This window comes from Phodopus roborovskii, unplaced genomic scaffold (assembly GCF_943737965.1).
Source record: "Phodopus roborovskii unplaced genomic scaffold, PHOROB, whole genome shotgun sequence".
Taxonomy (NCBI): domain Eukaryota; kingdom Metazoa; phylum Chordata; class Mammalia; order Rodentia; family Cricetidae; genus Phodopus; species Phodopus roborovskii.
This window is the reverse complement of record NW_026125444.1, coordinates 19243830-19270902: the sequence shown is the minus strand read 5'-3', so window position 1 is coordinate 19270902 and position 27073 is coordinate 19243830. Positions and strand designations below refer to the sequence as shown.

Genomic DNA, 27073 nt, shown 5'->3' with positions numbered 1-27073 from the left:
CTGACAAGAATTCATTTCAAAGAATTTTGCAAAGGATGCACAAAATTGTCTCCATTTAGAACTTAAATAATTCTGTTATCTACTAAAAGGAAGAGAAAAAAAAATCTGCGTTTTCAGCAGGCTACATGGAGTTATGAAAGAAACATCATAAATGATTTCAAAAGTGATGGATTTGATGATCTGGGCTGTATCAGACATGACACACACCCATTTTCATCTCTTTTCCTGTGCCCGTTCCCTGATCTTTTACTGCTGTTTCCTAGTGCTAAGTTCGGCTAGGAGGTAATGGCCTCCTGATCCTGGAGCCCACACCATTGTGCCAGAGTGAGGAGAGGGAAGAGCAAAGGCCACACAGTGGCTATGCAGAGACTCCTTCCTTCCTGGCCTGCCAGTTTCATGTGTAACAGGCACCTGGGGCATGGGGTCGCCTTCCTAGCCTGAAAGATGTGTTCCAGCCCTTCTGTTAGGTCCACATAGTCCCTGTATCTTGTTTAACAATATTGGGACTGTGCAGACTCCAGGCCTCCCCTCCTCCAGCCATACACTCAATCACCCTGATGGGGCTGGCAATGCAGAGCAGTGAGGTGGCCTGGGCAGAATTCAGCTCTCACCAGTTGGGAAACTACTGATATTGCTGGTGTGCTGGAATACCTGACCCCAAGACCAATCACACTGTATCCCTTACCAACAAGCTGAGTCTGGGGATACAGGATTAAAAGTATAAAGGGTCTCTATTCTCATTAGTAATGTTACTCATGGGGTAACTTTTCCCCTTTCCCCTTGAGCTTTGGGCAGAGGCAACCTGGAGGAACCCAGGAAGGAATGCTTCTGCTGGAAGACACAACAGTGGCTGTTTTTGGTTGGAAGGAGAGCTTGTCATCAGGCTGCTTCGAACTTTGCACATGACTGAACCAACTGACAGAGTTACTTGGATGCCTAGGAGGAGTGACCTGATTTTCCAGGGAGAAAGTAAGTTGTCTCAATGCAATAGGATGGACAGGATCATCTAGATCCATAGCAGTGCTCTTAGTAATTTCATGTTCACAGTAAACAGCATGGTAAAGTAATGGTACCCAGAAACAGGCAGGGTCATTAGCAATTCAGGTCTCTAAGGAACAAAGGCTAGAAAAGAACAGGAGAGCAATCTGGCCAGCTGAGGTACAAGCCAACAGGCAAGGGCAACATGGGGCAGGTGGCTGCAGTACAGGACCCTTCCTCCTGGTGTCTTGTTGGCAGGGTGGACACACAGCTGTGGCATCTTTGCATGCCAAGACAGGCAGCAACCAGGATTGTTTTTGCTTTTACTTCATCTGCTATTTTATTAATGTTGAGTATCTGTACAAGGGTTCCAGTCTCCCTACAGCCTCGCTAAATTTGTGTTTCTTTGTTTTTAAATAATAACCATCTTTATGGGTATGGCAGAGGGTTGTGAAGACCCCATACTTGAAATGAATGTAATGACTCAAGAGACTTCTTTTGCAGAAAAGCAAAGAATGGCTTTGCATGATGAGTAGTTACTCTGTACTGAGTAGAAGCAGGGCTTCTAAGATTTAAGTATAAGATGTGATTAAGAATGAGTGTCCGGTTCTGCCCAGAGCCATGACAGAGTGAGTGAGACAGGAGACCCAGGCGCTGAGGGGAAAACATGGGCCTGCCTGATGCCTTGTGATGCTGGGCAGATGGGCACTATTATGGTGAGCAAATGTATGGTATGGGGGCTGGAGAGGGGGGGCTTATTTCCTGTAGAGAGCCATATCTGAAGAGGTGAAAGCAGTGAGGAGTGGGCTGAGGAGGGTAGCCTGATTGCTACCCAGAGCCATTGTGATGCTTGGGCCTGGGATACTGCCAAGGGATAATGTCTGCGTTCAGGCCCTGATGTAGCTGTGTTGGTATCTATGGCTTCTGATAGGAAGAGAGGGAAGGACTGCACATCATTGGCCCCACCCCTCCCTGTGGAGAAAAGTTTCTGCCCTTCACTGGCTGAAGCACTCAGGAGAGAGTGTTCTACACCTCACCTGGGCAGCACAGGGGCATTGGTGAGCTGGCGCCGATGGAATGAGAATTGACAAGCAGGTCATGGACAAGCAGGTCATGGCCCTCTCCTCTGCCATGTGATGGTATGGGTGAGGAAAGATGCCCTCTCCCCTCAATGCCTGCAGCAGGTGGAGGACCTGACCCAACCACTCACCAGCTGCGGCTCTTGGGAGAACAGGCCCTGTGCCTTGTGCCTGGGCAGCACAGATGTGACCCTGTAGACAGGAGCACAGGAGAGCGAGCCCGGAGGGCTCGTACCGCCTCCCTCATCTGTGGTGTGGTGGTGGGGTTGAGAGAAACATGCCCTCCTCTCTTGTCTCTACTGCCTCCAGCTGTGGAGGGAGCTGACCCTCCTTTTACCCGCTGCAGCACTTGGGAAAGTGGGCCCTGCACTTCGTCTGGGCAGCACAGTGTAGCTGACCCTGTTGATGGGGATGGGGTGAACTGACCCCAAGAACATAAGCATGGAAGATCTGATGCTGCCTCTCATCTGTCACATGGTGGGGTAGATGGGGGAGAGATACACCCCAATCCCTCACCATCTGTGGCAGGTGGGAGAGCCCACACCAACATCCACCCCAGCTAAGATCTGCTGGAGCATGGAGCATGTGAAGGGGCCGGTCTTGCAGACCCAAAGCTGCAGGATCTCCACAACATAGAGCAACAACATGATATCCAAGAAGAGTTCCAGGGAGGGCCCAGCATCGATAGTGTAGCCGAAGACAGAGGCCTCGAACCAGACCAAGGACTCCGCAATGAACACTTGCGAGTAAAGATACATGGACAAAAGGGTTTACTCCGTGACTCACTGTGCCAGATTAGAGCTTTCATGACAAGATTTTTTTCTTTTTTTACTCTTAAGTTTTATTTCATTTTATTTGTGGGGGGGGTACATTTTATTTGTGAAGGCAGATATGAAGGGATGGATAAATGAATGGAATAGAGATTCATGATGTAAAAGACACAAGGAATAAATAAAAAGGAAGTTTAAAAAAGACTTTTAGGTGATTCTACACATATCAGTTGACAAAAGTAGCCATCATAGTATGGGAAACAACAGCAACTCTCATTGTTGGTGGAAACCTAATTTTTTTTTTAAAGGTTTATTTATTATGTATACAGTGTTTTGCCTGCATGTCTGCCTACATGCCTGGAAAGGGCACCAGATCTCATTATAGATGGTTGTGAGTCTCCATGTGGTTGCTGGGAATCGAACTGAGGATCTCTGGAAGAGCAGTCAATGCTCTTAACCACTGAGCCATCTCTCCAGCACTGGAAACCTAAGTGTTACAGCAACAGTGAAAGACATCTCAGTGCTCTCTTACAAACTGTATTAAACTAAATAATATGACCCAAAAATACACTCCTGATTTAACCAAAATGTTATATCCACACAAAAGCACATACATGGATATTTCTAGTAGCTTAACCATAAAAACTGAAAGTGGAAAGCAACCAGAATGTCCTTCACTGGGTGAATGTATACTATTCAATATTATATAATGTTTACAGAAGAGAGCCACTGAGTCGTGATGGTCAGCAGTCACTGGTCCAAGTCCCTAAGATAGTCAACATGTTAAGATAAGAGACTTAGTATGGTTTAGTTTTTGAGGTTTTAGTCTATGAGAAGTCAGCCTCATTGGTTTTGGCCTATGGCACCCTGTAATCATAATCTCAGGCAAAACCATCCACCTAGACAGGAACCAAGTGGGAGGGTTAGACGGCAGGCCCACACTCTCCTTCATGGGCATACCCGTCACCTGAAGGCCTCCCATTAGGCCTACCATGTCAGTGTCCACCACCTTACTACAAAGCTAGGGGCTGGGCCTTCAACATGGAATTTTAGGGCACACTTACCCAAACACAAAGCACAAATCAAGAAAAGGCACAGGGAACCTGCAAGGACACATCAGTAAAAGGAGCCAATCTGGCAGGCTGCGTTCTCTATGGTCACCATATTTAACATTCCAGAGAACAAAGCTATGGCAAAGCAGGCAAAAACACAGAAAATAAATGCTCTGCATGTTAAAATGATGGCTACATGTTATTTCACATTTGTTCAAGAACACACACCATCAAGATTGAACCCTAAAGTAAACTATGTATTAATACAGTTTCCCTAACTCAAACATGGGCAGTCTGTCTGGTGAGGGGTGTTGATAAAAGGAGGCTGTATACACACATGAGCAGGAGGTGCACTTAAAACTGACCTAGAAAATAAAATGTATGCACACACACACACACACACACACACACACACACACACACACACACAGAACGAAAGAAAAAAAAAAAAGAATGAGTATCAGAGAGTGGACCCTTCTAAGACCTGTCATTCCTTTCTTCCTTTTTTTTTTTTTTTTTTTTTTTTTTTGTGGTTCTGATCTATAATAGGAAAGGGGAATACAACCCTTTCTCACTTTTTCAGGATTCCCGGATTCTGAAATCAGAGGTCTTGGCAGAAAACTGAAGGGCAAAGGGAAAGGGGAAGCACTGTATCTGCTCTGCATTCCTTGTCTTGTAGCTAGGGCTTGTTCTACACTACTGTGCCCTAGCTTCCTTGGGTTCTACTACCTTGTGCCCTGCTCTGGCCTCTCAGCTATCAAGTAGTGTGGAAATAATGGATTCTAACCATTACTGTGGGTAACATTAGCATCCCCTGTGTGGTACTCAGAGCCAATCCTGCATGAAGTTCACTGTGAGATAAATACCTGAAGTGAGTTTTGATGGGAGATGTTATTTTGTAAATATGTTTCTCTTCTTGGTTAATGAATAAGCCCTGTTGGCCAATAAGAAAGCAAGATAGGCGCGACTAGGAGACAAGGAGGATTTGGGGAGATATAGGAGGAGATTCAACATGTAGAGACTTGAGAGAGCAGAGGTCTGGACCCTCTCTCTGGTAAGATAAGACCACATGGAAATACTCAGATTAATAGAAATTGGTTAATGTTTAAGACAGAGCTAGCCAATAAGAAACACTAGTAACAGGCCAACAGCTTTATATCTAATACAGCGTCTCTGTATGTTATTTGGGGCTGATGCGGCAGTGAGACCAGGCTGGCGGGAAAACTGCTTATAACAGGGTTTCCCAGGTTGTGCTGGGATTTATGTAAGATTCAATACAGATGTCTATATTAATGCTACTGAGAATTAATTAGATTATTTGGCACAGTGATTGGGCGATTCTGTTGTTTAGGCAAAGAAACTGAAACATGTTAATGTAATGATCACTGAGGTCTTATCTCGCAGAGTATAAACCAACGAAAGTTGTAGGAGGCCCGGTCACTTGCCTAGATTCCTAAAACCACTGATTGCTTCTTTTAAGATGTGACAATGATAACTCTTTTGATCTTTACAACAGCTCAGTCTTCAGTCTTTCAAAGCGTTCTTATAAAAAATGATGGGGATATAATATTACTGATGGTTCTTTAATCAGGTTTTCAAAAATTGTTTTTCTAAAATCACCTTCACCAAACACTCACACATAGAAAGTAATAGAACTGGGCAGTTACCTTGATTACAATATTATTTTTCTCCAAGTTTAAGCTTCAACAATTTTCACCCATGTGTTTGCTGATATACCATCATGTGAAGAGGTAGTTCTTATTTTAGTAAATAATTAATTCTCTCTAGATGTCTGTCTCTTCTTTCAATGGTTACAGTAATTTCCCATTTCTTCTCTTCACCCATTGTTCTTCCACTAATTAAAAAAAAAACGTCAGAGTGGGGGCCGAAGAGATGGCTAAGCCAGTAAAGAGCATGCTGTGCAGGCATGAGGACCTGAGTTCAGATCTCCAGCATCCAGAAAAAGAACGTAGGTAGGAGCTGGGCCTTTAATACTAGCAGTAGGGAGGCAGAGGCCGCAGATCTCTGAGAGTTCAAGGCCAGCCTGGTCTACAGAGCTAGTTCCAGAACAGGCTTCAAAAGCCACAGAAGGCTGTTTGGGAGGGGGGAGTAATGTAGAGCAACACATACCTGTGTACCTTAGAGCTGTGGAGGCACAGACAGGGACATCCATGGGGTTTGCTGTCTAGACAGTGTACCTGGACTGGCAAGGTCTGTGAGACCCTGTCTCTAAAAAGAAGGTGGGGCACAATTCGGGAAGATGCTTGATGTCTACAGGTAGCTTCCACATGCACATACATGTACCTGGTCTTTCTCCCTGTGTCTCTGTCTGTCTGTCTGCCTGCCACCCACCCACACACACAGTACTTTTGACTGGCTAGATGAGGCTATTCAGTATCCAGAGTCAGAACTGGGAAAGGGACATGGCAGTCATATGTGGGGAAACACCAGCAGCTTTTCCTTCTTCCATTTTGCTAGAGACTATTCTTTTTATTGTATTTTTTCCTGTTCAAGAGATAACAGGGCTTCTGGGATTCTACTCGTTCAGGGGTAATAGCCAGAAAATCACCATAGCTCAGAGAAGGTATGGGTGGATGGGATGCCTGCTTGCCCCCTTGTGCCATTAAATCAGCTTGTTTACTGGACGCAGAACACTAGACTTAGTGATTTGTGGTGTTCTGTACACTTTAACTTCCACACTCACTCCATCTTTAAGTAATGAAGAATTTACTTTCTATCTCTATGGATTTTCTCATTTTGGAGATTCATGTGTAATTTCTACTCATGTGCAGGGTCACTGTTTCCTTTCATCCATGTTCAAGGATATAGCATTACTTTAATACTTTTATATTAGCAAATAAGGATATATCATCTGACATATCACATTCATCTATTCAACATGTGGCTGGACATCTGTGGGTGGTTTTCAACTTTAAGTAATTATTGTGATGCTGTGAAAAACAGTGTGTATAGCTTTAGAGCTTCTTCTACCTCAGTTTCCAGAGTGGCTGGGACTATAGGCCTGCATCAGCATGTGTAGCTATGCTGTATACATTTTGTGTAGATTTGTCTTCACTTGTCTTGGTGCATGCATCTAAAAGTGGACCAGCTGGACTGCACAATAATGTAACCTTTAACCACTGAGGGAATGGTTAAGGATTCAATACTCTATATCCTTGTCAACTTTTGTTATTATCTTCTACCCTTTAAAATCATGGTGGCATAGTTTGATTTGTATTTTCCAGTCAGCTAATGATCTTTTGGTGTCCCTGTTAACCAGCTATATTATGTTCTTTAGAGAACTGGTTTGTCTTGTTATTACAGAGTTTTTATTTTTATTATTTTTTTAAAGCAGGAATTTACAGCAAATTTGCCTCCATGCAAGTCCTGTCTTACATTGCATCATGGATTCAAAGCCACCTTGTAGCAATGAGCACAGCCAGTGCTCAGAGTTTGGTTTCCAAATAAAAAGTCACACTCAGTAAATGGAACCAGAATTCTCTACAGAGACAGGCTTAGGATATTTTGTGGTGATTAAAGATTAATGGGGCCATGTCAGAAGAAAACAATATTCCCTTGTCTATATTTCAGATAATTTGAGACCCCTCCCTCAAAAGAGTAAAAATAATAATGACTTTGCTTTAGCTATAAAAAGGGGAAATGGTATTGAATTAGCTCTCCAACCATGTGCCAACCACAATCTGAGAAATAATTATACAGCTGTTCAGACGCTGAACAACAGGCAACCAACTGATGTCCGAGAGAAGAAAAGCAAGGAAGTAGCCGTCCCAGCTGACAGCGCAGGCAGATATGATTGTAACTAGTGATGGAGACAGATGACACTCTGGCCCATTATAACAACTACAATAGATCTAAAAGAACTGAATTCACTTTGTAATGTATCATCTGACCATACAAGAATCACATTACAAACCAGTACCAAAATGTATCTGGGATATTGCCACACAGCTGAAATTTAAGGCCCATCCTTCCAAGCAGTCTCAGCTTACAAAGGGATCACAAGGGGAAGAGAAAATTCTTTGAACTAAATGATAAGGAAAACACAGTATGTCAACATTTGTAGGACATGGCTAACGCAGAACTTAGAGAGGAATGTAAACTGTAAACCCTTACATCAGAAAGGAGAAGACAGGATCAGTGATGCCAGCTCTCACCCTTAGGTGCTGTCTTACAGAGCTATACAAAGAGTAAACTAATCTAAAGTTAACAGAAAGTAAGAGTTAGAGAAATGAAACATCTAATTAGTAAAGTTAATGGAACAACAAAAAAAGGTTCATTGTAAAAAATTAATAAAATCAAAACCTCAATTATTCATAAATTGATGTAATCAAACCTTGCTGATTAATGTCTACAGTGGAATCACACCCACTGCCTGTATACTTAAATGAAGTGTTACTGGAAACAGCTGCTCTCATTATCTGTGTGCTATGTACTATGGCTGTATTCATACTAAAAAAGCAGAGGAAAGCAGATGAAAATGAAACCATGTGGCTCACAAAGCCAAAAGTGTGAACTATCTTCATTTTTCTGGAAAGAGAGGGGCAGCTTTGCCCTAAATAAACTGATGAATTAAAAAAATGAGGGGACACGTACTACTACTGTCAAAAACTAAATGGAGGCCACTACCACAGATCCTATGGTAGAGGGACACATGGGGATATTCAAATCTGTCTTGGGTCCTTGACCTCAGTAACTTCGATAAAAGAGATGAATACATTCCCTGAAATGTCTAATTTACAAAAGTGATTCGGAAATAATAGGATCTATAAATATACACATATGCATGCACATTGAAGAGACCAAAATAGTAACTAAAGGTTTTCAAAAGGAAAAAAGAGCAGATGGCTTCACTATAGAATTCCACCACACGTTTAAGGAAAAACTACTAGTTTTACGTAAATTCCGGAAGCACATTAAAAAAAAAAAAAAAAAGACAAAACGCTGACAAGGGAAGCAACGAGGGCTCCTAGAAATGCATATAATCTTAAACAGTACTGATCCTGCGGTCCAGCCACTCTCCTTCCATGTGGCTATTCAAAAGAATAAAGGCATATGGAGACCAAGATATTTTTACAAGAATTAATGAGCAAGGCAGCATCAGACTTAGTTATGAGGGAGTGAGACTGCATGCAACTCAAATGACCGTTAATGTAAGTGTGGGGGGAAACGATACTACACACATAGAACAGAATACAGCTCAACTATAAATATACATTACCAATGAGAACAACTGTTACTACTCTAGAGGCGGTAGGGTCTTGGAGAAAGGAGGCAGACGAAGTCTCATGCGATAGCCAGGTTTATTCAGAGCCTCAGACAATTTTTACTCTGAGGGTTAAGAAAGATCACATGAATACAGTTCTCGTAAGTTTAAGCTGTGTACAATCACAGGAAAAATAACACAAGGCAAAAAAAAAAAAAAACAAAACAAAACAAAACAAAAAAACAAAACAAAAAAAAAAAACGTATTTTTCCACAGATGTATAATTGAATAATAACACCAAGCAGTAACGAGGAATCTGAAGTAACTCATTCCTATCTGCTACTCATTCCTATCCATGCTCCTGGGAGGAGCATGAACATAGTTTTCAAGAACAATTCTGTGTTTGGAAGACACTGAGGTCACAAGACTCTTGTTTTCCTGGAGTTCTCACAAGCGTTCAGAATTCCCCTCACGTGACTCCATTCCTGGACAGTGTTCTGACAAAAAATGGCTCAAGCCAGTGGGACAAGAGAAAGGAGATGCAGAAGAGTGTGCTCAGCATGAGTCTATGAAATTCTACAACAGGCAAAGACAATCTACGGTGGAAGTATCAGAACTGTGAATGGCTCCAATAAGGAAAGGGGCAAGGACTCTTTCTTGGAGGAATGGAAGAGTTTTACATATTCATTGGAGTATAAGTTATCTGTGCATATGTATGTGAGAGAGAGGTGGGGAGAGCAGAGATAAGGAGAGAGAGGGAAGGAGAGAGGGGGGAGAGAGAGGAGGAGAGGGAGAATTTGTCAAAACTCACTGTATTTACATGTATTTCAGGAGAACACAAAAGAGAGGCCGTCCTGGTTATAACGTAATGAATTAAAAATACCGCAAGCCTACAACACAGTGGGTGTGTGAGAAAGGGGAAGAAGGGAAAAGGGCAGCAGAGAGCATGCTCCTCACAGAAGACTCTCGGTGGTTTCAGACTAAAGTCATCCATGGCTGTACACACTACTGGTGAATGGCTTTTACAAAGGCAGAAGACCTCTGGGTCTTTGGTGGTCCCTCCTAATTAATAACCAAGGGCAGTAAGAGCATCTTTCCACAGGCGAAACCTGCTAGCCATCAACGTGACTCAGTGGCTGCCAGGCACAGCACAGCCAGGCTTCAGGTGAGGCGACGCAGTGGGAAGCCTAAATATCAAGTAGGAGACAGTAACTGTTACATAAATACAGACCTCTACTGGACCTGTGGCTTGGATGCTTACCCAAGGAACCCACGGCATGAACACTAGGAGCTGAGGAGCCTGGAAGGACCGTGGAAACTTGATGTGTGACTCCTGACTGGACTGCAGACTTAAAATGATAGAGGTCACACTTGCGGGAGGATGAACAGGGAAGTATGACGGTAGGCTATATGTCTGAATGAATAATGGCCATGAAAGATGCCCACGTCCTAATTTCAGGACCGGAGACTATGTTAATTGAAATGGAAACAGAATGTGCTGTTTTGTGTTGCTGTTGTTGTTGGTTTTTTTTTTTTTTTTTTTTGGTCAATCTAACATAAGGGTCACCTGGGAAAGGGAACTTCTTTGAGAAAATGTCTGTAGCAGCCTGTAAGTCTGTGTGCTTGGGAAGATTTTCTTGATTAATGGCTGATGTGGAAGGGCCCAGCTCACTGTGGGTAGCACACCTCTGGGCAGATGGTCCTGGGAGGTATAAGAAGCATGCCTAGGCAAGCCCTGGAGATCAAGCCAGCAAGCCCTGCTCATCCCTGGCCTCTGCTGCAGTTTCTGCCCCCAGGCTTCTGTCCTGACTTCCCTCAGTGATGAACTTAATCCTGGATGTTGTAAGAGAAAAGAGACCCTTTCCTCCAAATTGCTTTTGGTCATGGTATTTATCACAGCACCCCTCCCCCCCCCATGAAAAGGAGGACAAGGAAATTTACAGATGAGACAGATGAGATTAAGAAGCCGAAGACCACGAGCGAGACAGATTTTGCTGCATTATGTGAAACACCACACCTAGCTACAGAGCCCTCAGCAGAGGAGATACTTCCCTGACTGTGGAGCAAGAGGAAGGAAGGGAGGGAGGGAGGAGAGAGAGAGAGAGAGAGAGAGAGAGAGAGAGAGAGAGAGAGAGAGAGAGAGAGAGAGAGAGAGCGCATCATTGATCTTTGGTTTTGGCTGTCAAAGAGCAGCAACCAAAAGGAAAAATTAAGATGTAAGGCACAGAAGGCAATTGCTACAGTTTTCAAAGTGTCTCCTCTACCCCAACCCAAAGAGCTCCTAGAAGCAGAAGTCGCATGCTTCCTAGAGGAAACCCTTGCTAGAGATCTGTTTCTAACCAAAGTGCTGAACTTTTAGAAATAGTGAGAAGTTGATGTCCTGAATTAAAAATCTCAACAATATTACTAAAGTAAACAGAATTTTACAGAGTTTCTGCCCTTCTCCTTTCAGACCGAGAAATTAAAGAAAACAAAACAAAATGTGAAATGTTTTGACAAGTTCGATCCATGAAGGCATGCACACACATTTTTCTCCCTTCAGTTTTTCCTTCTTTCCATGTACAAGCATGTTGGGATGGTTTGTGTGTTGTGTTCTCACTGGGGACGAACATAGAGAAACCATTGTACCCGACTGAGCTTTTCCAGAAGGAAAAAGGCCAGGGCTACTAAGTCCTGGGGCAAAGGTCCAGCTGTTAACTGTCTAGGGGCAGCCTCACCATCACGTGGGCTCACTATCCAGAGGACACAAAAGCTGCACCTTTTATGGAGCAAATAAGCTGGCAGCAAAACACCAAGTTCAAAGAGCTGGTTCCCGATGAGAGGCTGAGATTTTAATCACAGGTCAAGGCAGGTAACTCTGTGATAAGTTCAAGTGCATTATTACAGGAGATGCATTATGTTGAAAATCCCTATTCCTATTTGACTCATTCCTGCAGAATTTCTACACAAGAAATTCTTTTAAAATTGTCTGTAATTAGTTTTATTTTAAGCTGCTATTTTCTCCCCCAGCAGTGCAACTTTTGTTCTTTGGCCTATATTACTAACAATATATGTAACAGATTGAAGAGTCACGTTTTACATTTCTGGTTAATTTCCAGCTTTTATTTTTTGAAAGTGGGTGTCACTGTGTAACCTTGGCTGGCCTGGAATAGGCTATGAAGATAATGCTGGCCTGACCTCATACCTGGGTGGAACAACCTCCACATCCAAGTGCTGGGATTACAAAGTGTGCTACGTGACCACATTTCCCATTGCAAATGTAAAACAGTGCAAACTGTTACATCAGGGGTCTTTGTACTGTACCCCTGGAGATTCCCATACTTCCCACTCTCTGAATGGCTGGATAACAAGTAATGGACGAAGGCAAATCTGAGTTTCCAACAAACCTTTCTTTAACAGTTTAATGTGCCACTCAACCAAAAAACGAGAAAGTGATGGTCACACTAAAGACTGGTCAGAAACACACACCTCTGCCATCAGTGTGAAGGATTTTGGAACTGGATGGTTCTAAAACCTATTCTGTTAGTTTGTTTTCATAAGTGTTGAACTGGAGACTTCAGTGGAAGATGGTTATCATCAAAGAGTCAACCAATTTAAAAAATGAGATGACTTTACAAAGAAGGTCCTTCTAATGCATTAGTAATATGTCTTTACAATGTGCTATAACTGTAAACACACGGAACCTAGAGCCCTAAGTTCAAGGTTGAACAAAACAGCCACAATATATGAGACCACTTACTTCTGTAGGTGTGTCTAGTTTACTATAATCTACACATGGGACACAAAGAATACTTTATCCGTTCTTCTAGGTTTTTTCATTAAAAAGCTTTCAAAATTTTTATTACATATTTAAAATATTAAACACACCTATTGTCTCACAATTGTGAGATAATTAGAGCTCCTACACTCTATGCTTGCGGTAAAATCCTCCAGCACGGCAGAGTATTATCAGGTATAGCCCCATACTGCAATCAGATCTCAGATCTCCTGGTGGCTTCATCTGAGTATTTGATACTTTGTGTGTGTGTGTGTTCCTTCTCCTTTTAAGACAGACGTTTATGTGTCCCCTGTTAGCCTCAAACTTGCTGTGTAGCCAACCTTTCTGCCTCTAACTCCTGAGTTGCAAGTGTACATGATCATGCTGTTATTCTGTGCACTCTATCTGAGCTGCATTAGTTTTTTCTGAAATCACCTTTTAAGTGCCTCACCCCTGTTCTCCTCTAATATGCTAGATTAAAAGAATAAATAATATACCTACAATCACTGGAAAAAAGACTCCAAACACCCAGCCTATATGTTGTGGGCACATATGTTGGTTTACCCATGAATGGAAGTATTTGAAGAGCGGGCAGAGTTGGGCAGGATCACAGGCTCATCTCAGGCTTTACTCCATATGTTCTGTATCTCTCTTTTGGTACCAAGCATCCAAGTACATGGATACATCCATGAGAAGACAGAAAACTTCCATGAAAACTGACCCAAGTCCTAATAAACAAGTACCAACTGGGAACAGTGTGAATTAGGGATCATTCATACTTTACCGCACTGGCTCAAGTTGCAATACAAGGGCATTCATGAGTTTTAAACATTTGTTTCTAAGCTAAGCACTCCAAGCCTGGCCACAGTGTTTCCTTCATGGATGAGAGTCAACACTAGGTGTAAGCAGTAGACTCCATCTTGTTTCTTTAGCTATAGGAACCCACATGGTCGTGTGGGTTTTCTGCCAGGAGAAACTACATCACTCACTCATACAGATAGCAATAGCTTCAGAACTTTGTCAGTATAGAATTAAAATAACCATTAATCACTTGGTGTGAGTTGGGCATGATGTACCTTGGCTTTCAGCTACAGAAAGCGAGTACAGGTTTAAAAGCTGATGATTCAGAGCACTGCACACCCTCCTCGGAGGGTCCCATTGTATCCACAGTTGTTTGTGATTTTTCCTCTGGTTGTCACAGTTTCCCTTGGAAGAACTCACATCTTTGCTTAGCAGAGATGCTTACAAACTGACCGGAAGCAAGGCCCACTAAGGGTCCAGTACTCTGGTAGCATTCAGAATACAGGGAGAGATGGGATGAAGAAGGTGGGAAAAGACAAAGAGATGGAATATGTGTGGCTGTGTGAGACAGCACAGAGAAAATAGGGTGCCGTCATAAAACTGGGAGAAAAGTAAACATGGAGTAAGATGAAGATTTCTTCTTGAAGGAAAAGATTATTAGGGTGAGTGATTTGTAGAGAATCAGTGAACTAGTAGTAAACAGTAAAAATAACTGAGGGTGTATAGGAAAATAAGCTGGTAAACATTTTAATATAAAGAAATGATGACTATGGCTAGATAACCTATCACAATGTGACAAACCTATTCATTGTCCCACCTCTCCTCAGCTTTAGTTCTGTATCCCAGAAAAACTCACGCATAATGTTTCAAAATTTATTTCTCCAAATTCTTCAGTGATTATATTTCTCACTAAACAATCTTTTGAAACTGTTTATGTTACTGTGCTGATTTTAGATATTTTATTCTGACATGGTTGGGTCCTAATTATACCTCCTTCCCCCCTAAAGTGTTTGAGTTTTGGTTTTTGGGTGTTTCAAACACTTCTCCAAGAACACCAGTCACCACACTAGAAAGAGTTTACTCATTGTTCAGATCTCTGACTTCTGCTCACTGCTCACATGTAGGGAGATATTCATGCTCTCAGCACCTGTTGCACGACCACACCCATTGGGGGATGGGAACTAGGCCTGGGGTTAGGGTCCCCAGAGCTCTCTCAATTCCTGGATGGAGACAGAGGGCATCCAGAGGCATCCTTGGGACTGGAGATGTTCACCTGTCTCTGTTGTAAGTTATTTCTGCCTGAATAAACATCCATTCAGCACATGTATTTTCCTCATCCTTATTTTTCCACGTTACTCACACCTGTGACACCTGACTGTCTGCTCACTGCTCACACCTGTGACACCTGACTGCTCACTGCACACACCTGTGACACCCTGACTATCTGTCTGCTCACTGCACACACCTGTGACACCCTGACTATCTGTCTGCTCACTGCACACACCTGTGACACGCTGACTATCTGTCTGCTCACTGCACACACCTGTGACACCTGACTGCTCACTGCACACACCTGTGACACGCTGACTGTCTGCTCACTGCACACACCTGTGACACGCTGACTGTCTGCTCACTGCACACACCTGTGACACCTGACTGTCTGCTCACTGCACACACCTGTGACACCTGACTGCTCACTGCTCACACCTGTGACACCTGACTGTCTGCTCACTGCACACACCTGTGACACCTGACTGTCTGCTCACTGCACACACCTGTGACACCCTGACTGTCTGCTCACTGCACACACCTGTGACACGCTGACTGTCTGTCTGCTCACTGCACACACCTGTGACACCCTGACTGTCTGCTCACTGCACACACCTGTGACACGCTGACTGTCTGCTCACTGCACACACCTGTGACACGCTGACTATCTGTCTGCTCACTGCACACACCTGTGACACGCTGACTGTCTGCTCACTGCACACACCTGTGACACCTGACTGTCTGCTCACTGCACACACCTGTGACACCCTGACTGACTGCTCACTGCACACACCTGTGACACGCTGACTGTCTGCTCACTGCACACACCTGTGACACGCTGACTGTCTGCTCACTGCACACACCTGTGACACCCTGACTATCTGTCTGCTCACTGCACACACCTGTGACACCCTGACTATCTGTCTGCTCACTGCTCACACCTGTGACACGCTGACTATCTGTCTGCTCACTGCACACACCTGTGACACCCTGACTATCTGTCTGCTCACTGCACACACCTGTGACACCCTGACTATCTGTCTGCTCACTGCACACACCTGTGACACCTGACTGTCTGCTCACTGCACACACCTGTGACACCTGACTGACTGCTCACTGCACACACCTGTGACACCTGACTGTCTGCTCACTGCTCACACCTGTGACACGCTGACTGTCTGCTCACTGCACACACCTGTGACACCTGACTGTCTGCTCACTGCACACACCTGTGACACGCTGACTGTCTGCTCACTGCACACACCTGTGACACCCTGACTATCTGTCTGCTCACTGCACACACCTGTGACACGCTGACTGTCTGCTCACTGCACACACCTGTGACACCTGACTGTCTGCTCACTGCACACACCTGTGACACCTGACTATCTGTCTGCTCACTGCACACACCTGTGACACCCTGACTGACTGCTCACTGCACACACCTGTGACACGCTGACTGTCTGCTCACTGCACACACCTGTGACACCTGACTGTCTGCTCACTGCACACACCTGTGACACCCTGACTATCTGTCTGCTCACTGCTCACACCTGTGACACCCTGACTATCTGTCTGCTCACTGCACACACCTGTGACACCCTGACTGACTGCTCACTGCTCACACCTGTGACACCCTGACTATCTGTCTGCTCACTGCACACACCTGTGACACGCTGACTGTCTGCTCACTGCACACACCTGTGACACCCTGACTATCTGTCTGCTCACTGCACACACCTGTGACACCCTGACTGACTGCTCACTGCACACACCTGTGACACCTGACTGTCTGCTCACTGCACACACCTGTGACACCTGACTGTCTGCTCACTGCACACACCTGTGACACCTGACTGCTCACTGCACACACCTGTGACACCTGACTGTCTGTTCACTGCACACACCTGTGACACCTGACTGCTCACTGCACACACCTGTGACACCTGACTGCTCACTGCACACACCTGTGACACCTGACTGTCTGTTCACTGCACACACCTGTGACACCTGACTGCTCACTGCACACACCTGTGACACCTGACTGACTGCTCACTGCACACACCTGTGACACCTGACTGACTGCTCACTGCTCACACCTGTGACACCTGACTGACTGCTCACTGCTCACTGCACATACCTGTGACACCTGACTGACTGCTCACTGCTCACACCTGTGACACCTGATTGATTGCTCACTGCTCACACCTGTGACACCTGACTGACTGCTCACTGCTCACTGCACACACCTGTGACATGCTGACTGCTCACTACTCACACCTGTGACACCTTTCTGGACTCTCCGTCTAGCCAGGTAGGAAATGGAGGCTCATAGGAGGTGAGGGGAGAGGAGAGGACTTATGAAAGAGACAGGCTGTGTTGACCCCAGAGCTGAATCTAGAAAGCCGAGCAGGGCCGGCAGAGGAGGGAAAGAAGGGACAGACAGTGGGATGGCTAGGGCCACACCAAGAACGCTGGGGACGGTCAATACGGAGGACTGAAAGCATGGCAGACTGGGAGAGAAAACAATTCTAGATTGCTCAGCCCTGCCTGGCCCGCTGCTCAGACTCCATCAGGCATCCTACATACCATCATGATGGCTTGAAGTGACCGCCTCAACTTCAAGGACCAAGATGGACTACATCAGGAGGACAGATTTTAAAGTCTTTTATTAAGACTTCAAATGAGAGGAAGAGAAATAATGTTTAACACATAAATGGAAAGTATTCAATAATTCCATGATCTGAAATTAAATAAAAACATAATTAATTAGTACTTTAAAAATGATATTAATATAATAATTCTCAAATAACTATCTAGGAAGACTAACATTTTACAACCTACATGGAAGATTTTATTTTAGTTTTCATTTGCTGCCCATTTGTTGCTAATAAGAGTTTTGATATAAGAATAAAACGCTGAATTCAATCATCTTGAACACTGATGTACTTGTAGCTGAGTTTCTGGCTAATGGCCTATCTCTTTTGTTTAATTTTGAGACTTAAGTCCACTTCTCACTCTGCCTTGTTTGACAATGTCCCACATCTATCCATGACCTTCACCTTGTTTAATTGAGGGACAAAGGGGGGAAAAAAATAGCACAGCATTTTCTACCCTTGCACTTAACTTAATATATTCATGAGTCTGATTCATCTTTCTTTTCCTAATTGCATTTTAAAAGTCATATTAAGCATCCAGGGATAGTGAGATAAGCGTGTGCATTCTGCAGAACAATTTGATAGAGATAGCTCAAGTCTTTGCCCACCATACCACCTCTGTGCTCTTTCAGATTTATCTAGCTAGCGATTTCCGGCAGCTGCAGTTTGCTGAGTCCTTTCTATAGCTGTTGCTTACTTTATGTTGGGGCCCTTTTAAATTTCAATGCAACTTCTCAGAGAATTGTTAATGTTCTACTTTGTTCATACCATTTCTATATCTGAACATATTTCTAGCCTTGCTAGGTTTCTGCTTCTTTCATCATTGTCTCGACTGAGCTACATGAAGAAACTTACTAGGGATAAGAAGGAAGTGAAGAAAAAAGGTGGGCCACATAGTGGCAGGTAGGGCTGGGGCCCAGAGCTCAGTAGCCCCGGGGGACTACTATTCCCTGTTGGTGGCATCCCCCAGCTTTATACTGTGTGCTGCTTACTTTGTTTTATTAAGTCCGTTTCATTCATTTAACATTTGTCAAGTATAAACTTTGCTCTGAGGAGAATCTACAGAAGGGGCCAAAAGGGCCAGCCTGCTCTGCTTCTGCTCTGAGCCTTTAAATTAAGCAGACAGTGTAAGCTCAAGATGAGACAGGGTTAGAGATCACTATAATCAACCACTGAGCACTGAAACAATATTTTCTTGCTGTGTAAGCATCCTACCTCCAAAGCTTCATACAATAAAAAGCCCTGACAATGAATGTGCCAGTCATCTGATACTGCGATGAGGTGTTAAGATTGCCGTCAGGACAACTCCGTTCTAAAAATACAAAAGCCACAGCTCCCCTTAGCCTCTTTCCTTTTCAGAGCCTCAGCATCCTCTCCCCCACACTTAAGCAATTAATCCTATCAATCTTTTCTCTTTTGGACCCTCCTTCCCTCCCTGACAATGATCATTTCTATCTTCTTTGCTTTGAATAGAGAGTGAAAGGAGAGAAACAGTTTTAAAATAAGGCACTGGAACACACTGCTCCTCCCAGACACATCTGGGCACATGCTATTTGAACACTTGCTAATGGGATGGAGAGAATACACAAAAAAGCAATAAATTTAAAAACCACAATAATAAAAAGCGTAGAGTCAAAGTGCCTTCATGCTGTCTGTCAGTCAGGATTATGATAATCAGTGACAGTGAAGGGGCATATAAAAAGTCCAGTTTTAGCCTGGCTGACCACAGTGTGGTGGCTCTGCAGGCTAGACTACCTAGGTCTAAACTCCAGCTCTGTCACTCAATGCCTGTGTACAGGAAGAAGTTTCTTTCTCTCAGTTTCCTCATTTGCTGAATGGAGATGCTAACAGAGACTAATAATGTACCACACACTGCTGGGCACTGACAATTCTTACTTTTCATTAAAATGCTGGCCTAGATAATTACTTTTTATCATTTGCCATCAGTCTGCTATAATTCAAGACTAATCTGTAGGTTTCAAACTTATTGTTTGGCCTTTATCACTTGAAGACTCAGATTCTCGTCTGCCAATCAAACTTAAAAGTTTCCAGAGCTGGCTCTAGAGAAATGATTCTTATTCTTTAAAATTCAGGGGCCATAAGTAAAAAGAGTACCAGGTTTTAGGGATCTTCTTATGATCTCCCCAACTATATAATATACATACATACATACATATATATATATATATATATATATATATATATATATATATATATATATTACACACACACACACACACACAGGTCCAAAGACAATGGGCTTGGGAGCCTGCTTTTAGCTTCTTTGGGAACAAAAGGGCAATAGCTTTTTTATTCCTATTACAGCCCTTGCTCGACCTAGTTATTTTTTTTTCTCCTATTCAAAGCTAAACCAGGAAATAATACATTTTATTTTTTAGTTAAAAAACAAGACTAGAAAAGGACTCGTTTAATAATGAAGAGAGCATAGATAGCCTCTATTCATTGAAAAGGGCACTGGATCTATATTCATCTGTTCACTAAATAGTCTTCTGAGCTTTAAAAACTAATTATAGGAGAAGGGTGACTTTCTAGTCTTTTGGCTCATGTAGTGCTGTATGGTACTTTAATGTGCTGAATCAAGCCCTCTGTCAACTCTGCCACACTGGAGTATCAGTGAAGGGTCTCTCTCCTACTTACTTGGTTTCAACTTCTAATCTAGATACAGGTTAAAAGGAAAGAACCAATCACATCTAAAGAAAATGAAAATGAAAACTTCACTCATTCTCTCTCTCTCTCTCTCTCTCTCTCTCTCTCTCTCTCTCTCTCTCTCTCTCTCTCTCTCTCTTTTTCTGGTTTTACAAGACAGGTTTCATTGTTTAGCCTTGGCCATCCTGGAACTCACTTTGTAGACCACGTTGGTCTTGAACTCATAGATTCCCCTGCCTTTGCCTCTGGAGCACTGAGTTAAACACATGTGCCACTACCACCCAGCAAAAATTTATTCTCTTATGATGTTTTTCAAACCCTGTTCATATGAAAAAACATGATCAAACATCTCAGGCATAAATCAGTAAAATAAGCCAGATACTATGGTCAAATTTATGAAATGATATGAGGACAAGCAAAACTAAACTATGATGACTGGAATGAGGCTGACTTTAATGGTAGATCTTTGAAGGACACTAGGGGAATTTGATGTTTTGATCTAGTTAGATGGACATAATCATATATACTTCATTGAGACCAAAAATGGGGAAATATTTATGTGACTGGCTTTTCCTTTGAGTTTAATATGAAGAATAGTCTAATTGAATGATCAAAACAAGAGTACAGAAAGTTGGATCCTTAATTCCAGCTCTTTTAAATCCAAGGCAGTGTCAGAGAGAGGCTGTATTCCTGGTTCAGCATCTCTTTTCTGGATAGAACTGTTTCCTTTTGCCTCGAGTTACAGAAGACAACTAGTACAGCTGATTAACAATCTTTTACCTCGAGTTACAGAAGACAACTAGTACAGCTGATTAACAATCTTTTAACTTGAGCTACAGAAGATAACTAATACAGGTGATTAACAATCTTTTACCTTGAGTTATAGAAGACAACTAGTACAGCTGATTAACAATCTTTTACCTTGAGTTACAGAAGATAACTAACACAGCTGATTAACAATCTTTTGCAAGCATATATTACAATGAAGTTCTTACATAAAAATAAACTGATGAACAATAAGACGACACAGGATCATTTGAAATATTGGTGCAAAAGAAATTATCATCCAGAAATCGCTTGTAATTCAACTACTGAGGTTAATACATACAGTTAAATGAGAACAGTTATAAGGAGGAGTAGGAATGTGCTTACTCAGACCTCTTGAGAATGCAGTAAAATGATGATTGCACAGCAATTCTGAGAAAGCATAGCACCTTGGGGCTTGCTTTCTGTATTAAGGTCAGTTAGTTATATATATCTACTTCAGTGCTAATCAATCCTTCAATCATTCATTATCTCTTGTGGTGGTAGATATGAGGATATTTACTACTATTAAAGTCATAAGAACATAATCTCAGTTGAGAAAAAGTTAGGTTACAGAAGAATATAATTAAAAATTAAGGTTTTTGTTTTTGTTTTCAGATGCCGGGGAACCACTACATCGAAGTTTCCAAGAACATTCCTCTCTGACTTTTGTATAAGCAAATGGTCTAAAAAAATGCCCAATCCATAAAACAAACAATAAATAAACTATATTTATTTACTATAGACAGTCTATAGAGAGTGAAAGACCCAATGAATAAGTAGAAAGGCAATCTGTCAAGTGGGAGAATACTGGTTTATCTATAAGAAAGGAATAGCAACCAGGGATACAAATCACTCCTATAAATCACTAGGAAACGCCCCCCCCCACATAATTAAAATTAAGCAGTAGATCTGAAACACACACACACACACACACACACACACACAGACACACACACAGAGACATACACACAGACACACACCCACCACGAAGGCCACTAAATTTATAAAAATACACAGGAAATTGCTCAGTATCACCCATGAGAGCCATGCATACTAAATGACATCAACTTATCTCAACACCCATACTGGAATGGCTACCATCAAGAGATGGAAGACACTCATTCCTGATGACACACAAACCAACAGGAACTCTGATAGACCACTGTGAGGATGCAAACTTCTAGGCCTACTCTATTTCATGATTGTTTAAAGACATTTATTTTAAGCATTCTCTCCCCCTCTCCTCTCTCCTTCCCCCCACCTCTCTCTGTGTATTGTATGTATATGGTATGTGTGAGTGTGGGTGTCTGTTTTTTATTAGTTGCTTTCTGTTGCTATGATAAAATACCATGGACAGGAGAGTTTATTTTGGTTATGGTTGGGACCTCCAGCTTGATCCTGTAAGGTCTGAGAAGCCCTATCTCTCTCTCCAAACCCATTCTCTTAGAGAATCTCCAACAAAGAAAAGGTGCCCAAAAGACCAGTTCTACATTCTTGGTGGCTATGGCAGCTCCTCCCCTTAAGTTTCTAGCAGCCCAAGTCCCCACCTAAAGTGCTCAGCTTTTGACCATACATACTTGGGCACAAACCCAGAGTATGGTATGTCATCACCCCTAATCTATGGGCTATAAAAGCTCCCTGCTTTATTTTGGGCACATAACTCCTCTGGCCTTGATCTCTGGGACTGGAGGACTCACCCAGAGGTTGCTTTGCTCCAATAAACCTGTTCATTTACTTTTTCAGTTCAGCTTGATCTGGCTTACTGTGTGGGGCAGAGAAACCTATTATTGCTATACAGAAAAGCTATTAATGGTTCTACAGGGAGAATTAATAATGGCAGCAGAGGGCAGTAAGAGGGAGCTTAGAGATCACATTGTCAACCACAAAAAACAAAGCAGAGAGAATGAGCTGGAGGTGGAACAAGTCCATGACTCTCAAAGCCTGCTCCTAGGCTGCACCTCCTAAACGCCAAACAGTTCCACCACCTGAGTGTATGGGGGAAATTCTCATTTAAGCCACATTATCTACAGTTTCAATCTACATTCTGAGTGACAGAGATGAGCCTATTGTTTCATCATAAACTGAAAGTAAGACAATAGCTATTGCTTTTTTATTTATTTATTTATTTTAATTTTTGGTCTTTGCTGCTTCTTCCTTGTTTTTCTTTGTGACTCTGGGTCTCAAATGGTCAGGACAGTTTGGAACTCACAATACGGTGATAGGTAAATACATGAATTCCTGACCCTCTTGACTCCATCTCCTGAGTGCTAAGATTTCAGATACTCCTCCCTTTCCCAGCCCCTGGTCTCTAATTTTTAAAAGTGCTTTTTATATCATTGTACCATCTATTTTTTTTTCACCCAGGTAAACAAAAGATAATAAGAATGAAGCTAATTTTAACATGATAATGCACCGTTGCCATCATTGATCTATTTACACAGTTCAATGATGATGTAAGTGAAAAGTTTACTGTTGCAAGCCAGACGTAGGAAAATGTGCAGCTTCATCAGATTCCATGGTTTAAGTAAATAAATTGTACAAAGAAAAATGTTGAATGAAAAAGTTAGAGGAGAGATTTTACTTTTGTTAAAACCAAGAGGAAGACAATACAGTCTGTGTGAATGAACATGGAAATTAGAGAACGTGTTTGTAGTGCCATGACATACTCTGTTGAACTGTATTTTACTCTCAGTTTGTCAAGGAACAGGGTCAGTAGAGCTTTGCTGAATGAATGGATGAATGAATGAATGAATGAATGAATGAATGAACAAATGACTATATTATTTCTATATATAACCTGAGACATTTTATCCCAACTTGGCAATGCTTAGATTGGGTTCACCGCTCCTTGTTGTCAGTTGTGCCCAAGGTGTGCTTGCATGGGAAAGGAGGTGTGTGAGGAGGGAAACAGATTTTTCAAGTTCTGTTTCATCTTTAGAATCATCAATCACTATTTGCTTTGAGGAAGGATGTGATGAACACATGGGGCTCCCCACCTCTGTCTAATGTAGCTTAGAAAGTAGACGCTTACCTTATGAAGTCTTCTTCCTCTTCCCTCTTGGGCCTCAGCTGTTTGGGCTGAGCCATGTTAGTCCAGTTTGGCAACGATTTCAAGAGTCTGCTGATGTCATCGTCTTTTGCCCAAGATGCACTGATGACAAGTTTCTCTTCTGACTGTACAATGCCTCTGAAAATGGCCACAAAGAAATGGACACATTAGCATCGTCTACAGTGAATGTTTTCTTTTGCTTTTGCTGTAGGAAAAGATGTTATGCCCATCTCTCTTAACACAGTGCACCACCTGTGTCAGAAGCAGCGATATCTATTTATGGCTCATGGTTCACAATGCTGGGAAATGCCACGCCACTCCCAGGCTTCATTCAGTTTCCAATATGTTGAATAATCATAAGCTGATGTTATTGACTGCCCATCTTATAATTGTTAATATCTTATGTGGAACACAAATTTAGGAGAAAGTTTGGGTTGGATCTTTCAAGAACTCTTCAAAAAAAAAAAGAAGAAAGTAGGGCAATCATATTTTTAAAATGCTATTTCAATGACAAAACAGTGGTTCCTGAAAGGTGACAGTAAGTGTTGTGATATCATAAGTGTTACAATAGCCTGTTCTCTGACTTTTTGGTTTAAACTACCAATTAGTTCTATGTGAAGGTAGCTTTTGAATGATGGGAAAACATCCCTTTATTCAAAGCAAAGCCTGTGCCTCAAATGTCAGGCAGGGAAAACCTTTGATTATAGCTAACTCCACTGGGCTTTGGCTAGTGACCTAGAGTTGACAGGCTTCTAGTCCTTTAATAGGGCCCATGGGTTCACTATTAATGCTGCCCTTACTAGAATGTACCTGAAAAGTCACCTTAAATGTTCAATTTCAGCTTAATTAAAAAAGAAAAAAAAAAACCCTCTCTTCCTACTCAACATTTCTGCCACCATACTTGATTTTAAGGGTCTAAAAATTTGCATCAGCAGTTCTTCCTGACAGAAGTGACATTCTTCAGATGATGATCAAGTCTCCAGCCTCTGGAGGCTTCTCACATCACAGGCAAGGATACCTTTCATTGCTAAGAATCACTCTGAGATACAGCACCCATTTTCAGTGAAGCATAAATGGTGCATATGTACCTATAAGAACAGCGCCTTGCCAATAGATAATTCAGTCAGCCTCAATCAGAACAGGTGAGGTCAATAAACCTAGACTTGGTGCAGCCTGACCAAAGGTTCCATGGTTTCATACAGCAACAATACTGCCCCGGTTCTGTTAAAATAAGCTAGACTAGGAGAACTATGGGTGATTGCTAGAATTTTCCTAGCTCACTTCAAGCAGGGTTTTCCGATAAAAACTGCGGTCAGAGAGAGAGGAAGCAGTCTTCTTTTCCTGGCCACTCCCATGGGCACCTCTTATTCTTGTTTCTCCCTTCAGTCCCTTTTATTTTTCTTCAACCTCACTCATAAACTTATACTTACAAATCTTATCGCTCGATACCACCTCAGATTTATAACATCCCACTGAAGGCAAGCCCTGAATATTCTTTGACAATATGAAAAAAAAAAAATGTATCTCCGATCAGCTCCTTCTCCATATTTAACTTGGTGGCCATTTGAAACATTTCTTTAGTAGATCCCCAATGCTCACCTCTGTAGCCTTTATATCTGACAGAGAATGGAGGGCACATTAAACACTCGAGTTTCTCTCTTCAGCAGGTACATTCAAATACATTTCATCTTCCTTTGTTTCTAGTTATCCTTCTACTTGGGCTCTTGGGAACCCAGCTTATCCCTGCTCTTTCTTCCTATATTTCACATATGTCTCTCTACAATGCATTTCCCTTGTCTCTGTTATTTTCTGTATAAATGATGCATACATGATTTTCTTCCCTGACCCAGAGATCCTCTCTTCCAAAGTCCTTCTCTCAGTCAAATGACTGGCTCAGCATCTAAGTTTCCTGGTTGCACTCATGGATGAAACCATCCCTTGTAAAACTTCTCCAGCTTTTTGTGTTGCAGGTTGAACTGTCTTTTTTTTTTTTTTTTGTGTGTGTGTGTGTGTGTGTGTGTGTGTGTGTGTGTGTAGCCTGTACCTGTAGTGTAACACCTTCTTGGGCTTCTCAGCCACAGCATTTACTTGTTCCTTCCTTTGATTTTTAATTCCCTTTTCATTCTGGGAATATGGAGAATAGATTTCTTTTGAGTTTGATTACCAATTAGAAATACTTTTAAAACTAAAGATTTTTGTCTATTTTGTATGTTAGGAGGAGAGAAAGGGCTTCCTAACTCTATTCTCTCCACGTTTTGACAGGGAGTTGAAATTTAGTCTTAAGCCAGCATTCCCTGGATGTTGACCCATCCACTCTATTGGCATGAGGTATATCTTAAGGCTCTTTTGACTGTTCTGAAGCTTCTAATTCTCATTTTCCCTTTTCTTTTCTACATCTGCTTTTTCCTCTTACATCATTTCCTCCTGGTTCGATTACTGCCTGAACCCATTTGGGAGCCAAAATGCCAGCTGCTTTCCTGTGCTCACGCCTTACATGCTGAGTCCCTGAGGCCTGTGCATTTCGCACTCGGGCAAGCTTGTGACAGACTGTGGACTCCTTTGTCACATCTCAGGGAAGCATCACTTCTCACTCTCGTTCCTACATTTGGAAGGTTAACTAGAGAATTCTTAGTGGACACTTCCACCGATATTTCAAAGTGAACAAATCAAAAGATTTCCACGTCTCTCTTTCCTATCAGATACCTGGCATCCCTATTCTAGTCATTCTGTAACCCAATCAGGAAGACAGTCTTCTTAATCACCAACAGTGACCACATCCTGTTAATTCCACATCTTTAATATCTTATGAACAGTCATTTCCTGTCCAGATTCATGGCCACTAATTGGCATTTAGGCCCTAATCATTTCTCATGTGGACTTGGCAATGACTCAGTAACTGGGCTTCTTGCCTGGAGTTATGAGACCATTAGTTGAGCTTACTACGCCAGCGGGGTCATCTCTAT

General features: G+C 42.5%; 1 protein-coding gene across 1 annotated transcript in view; it reads right to left on the bottom strand.

Annotated features, from left to right (window-relative positions):
• Positions 1–27073, bottom strand: part of Exoc4 (exocyst complex component 4) — a 651801-nt gene that overhangs the window by 106787 nt on the left and 517941 nt on the right. Inside the window, exon 13 of the mRNA XM_051175863.1 lies at positions 24093–24248. Coding sequence (XP_051031820.1) covers positions 24093–24248 — 156 coding nt within the window. The remainder of the gene's footprint in view (positions 1–24092; positions 24249–27073) is intronic.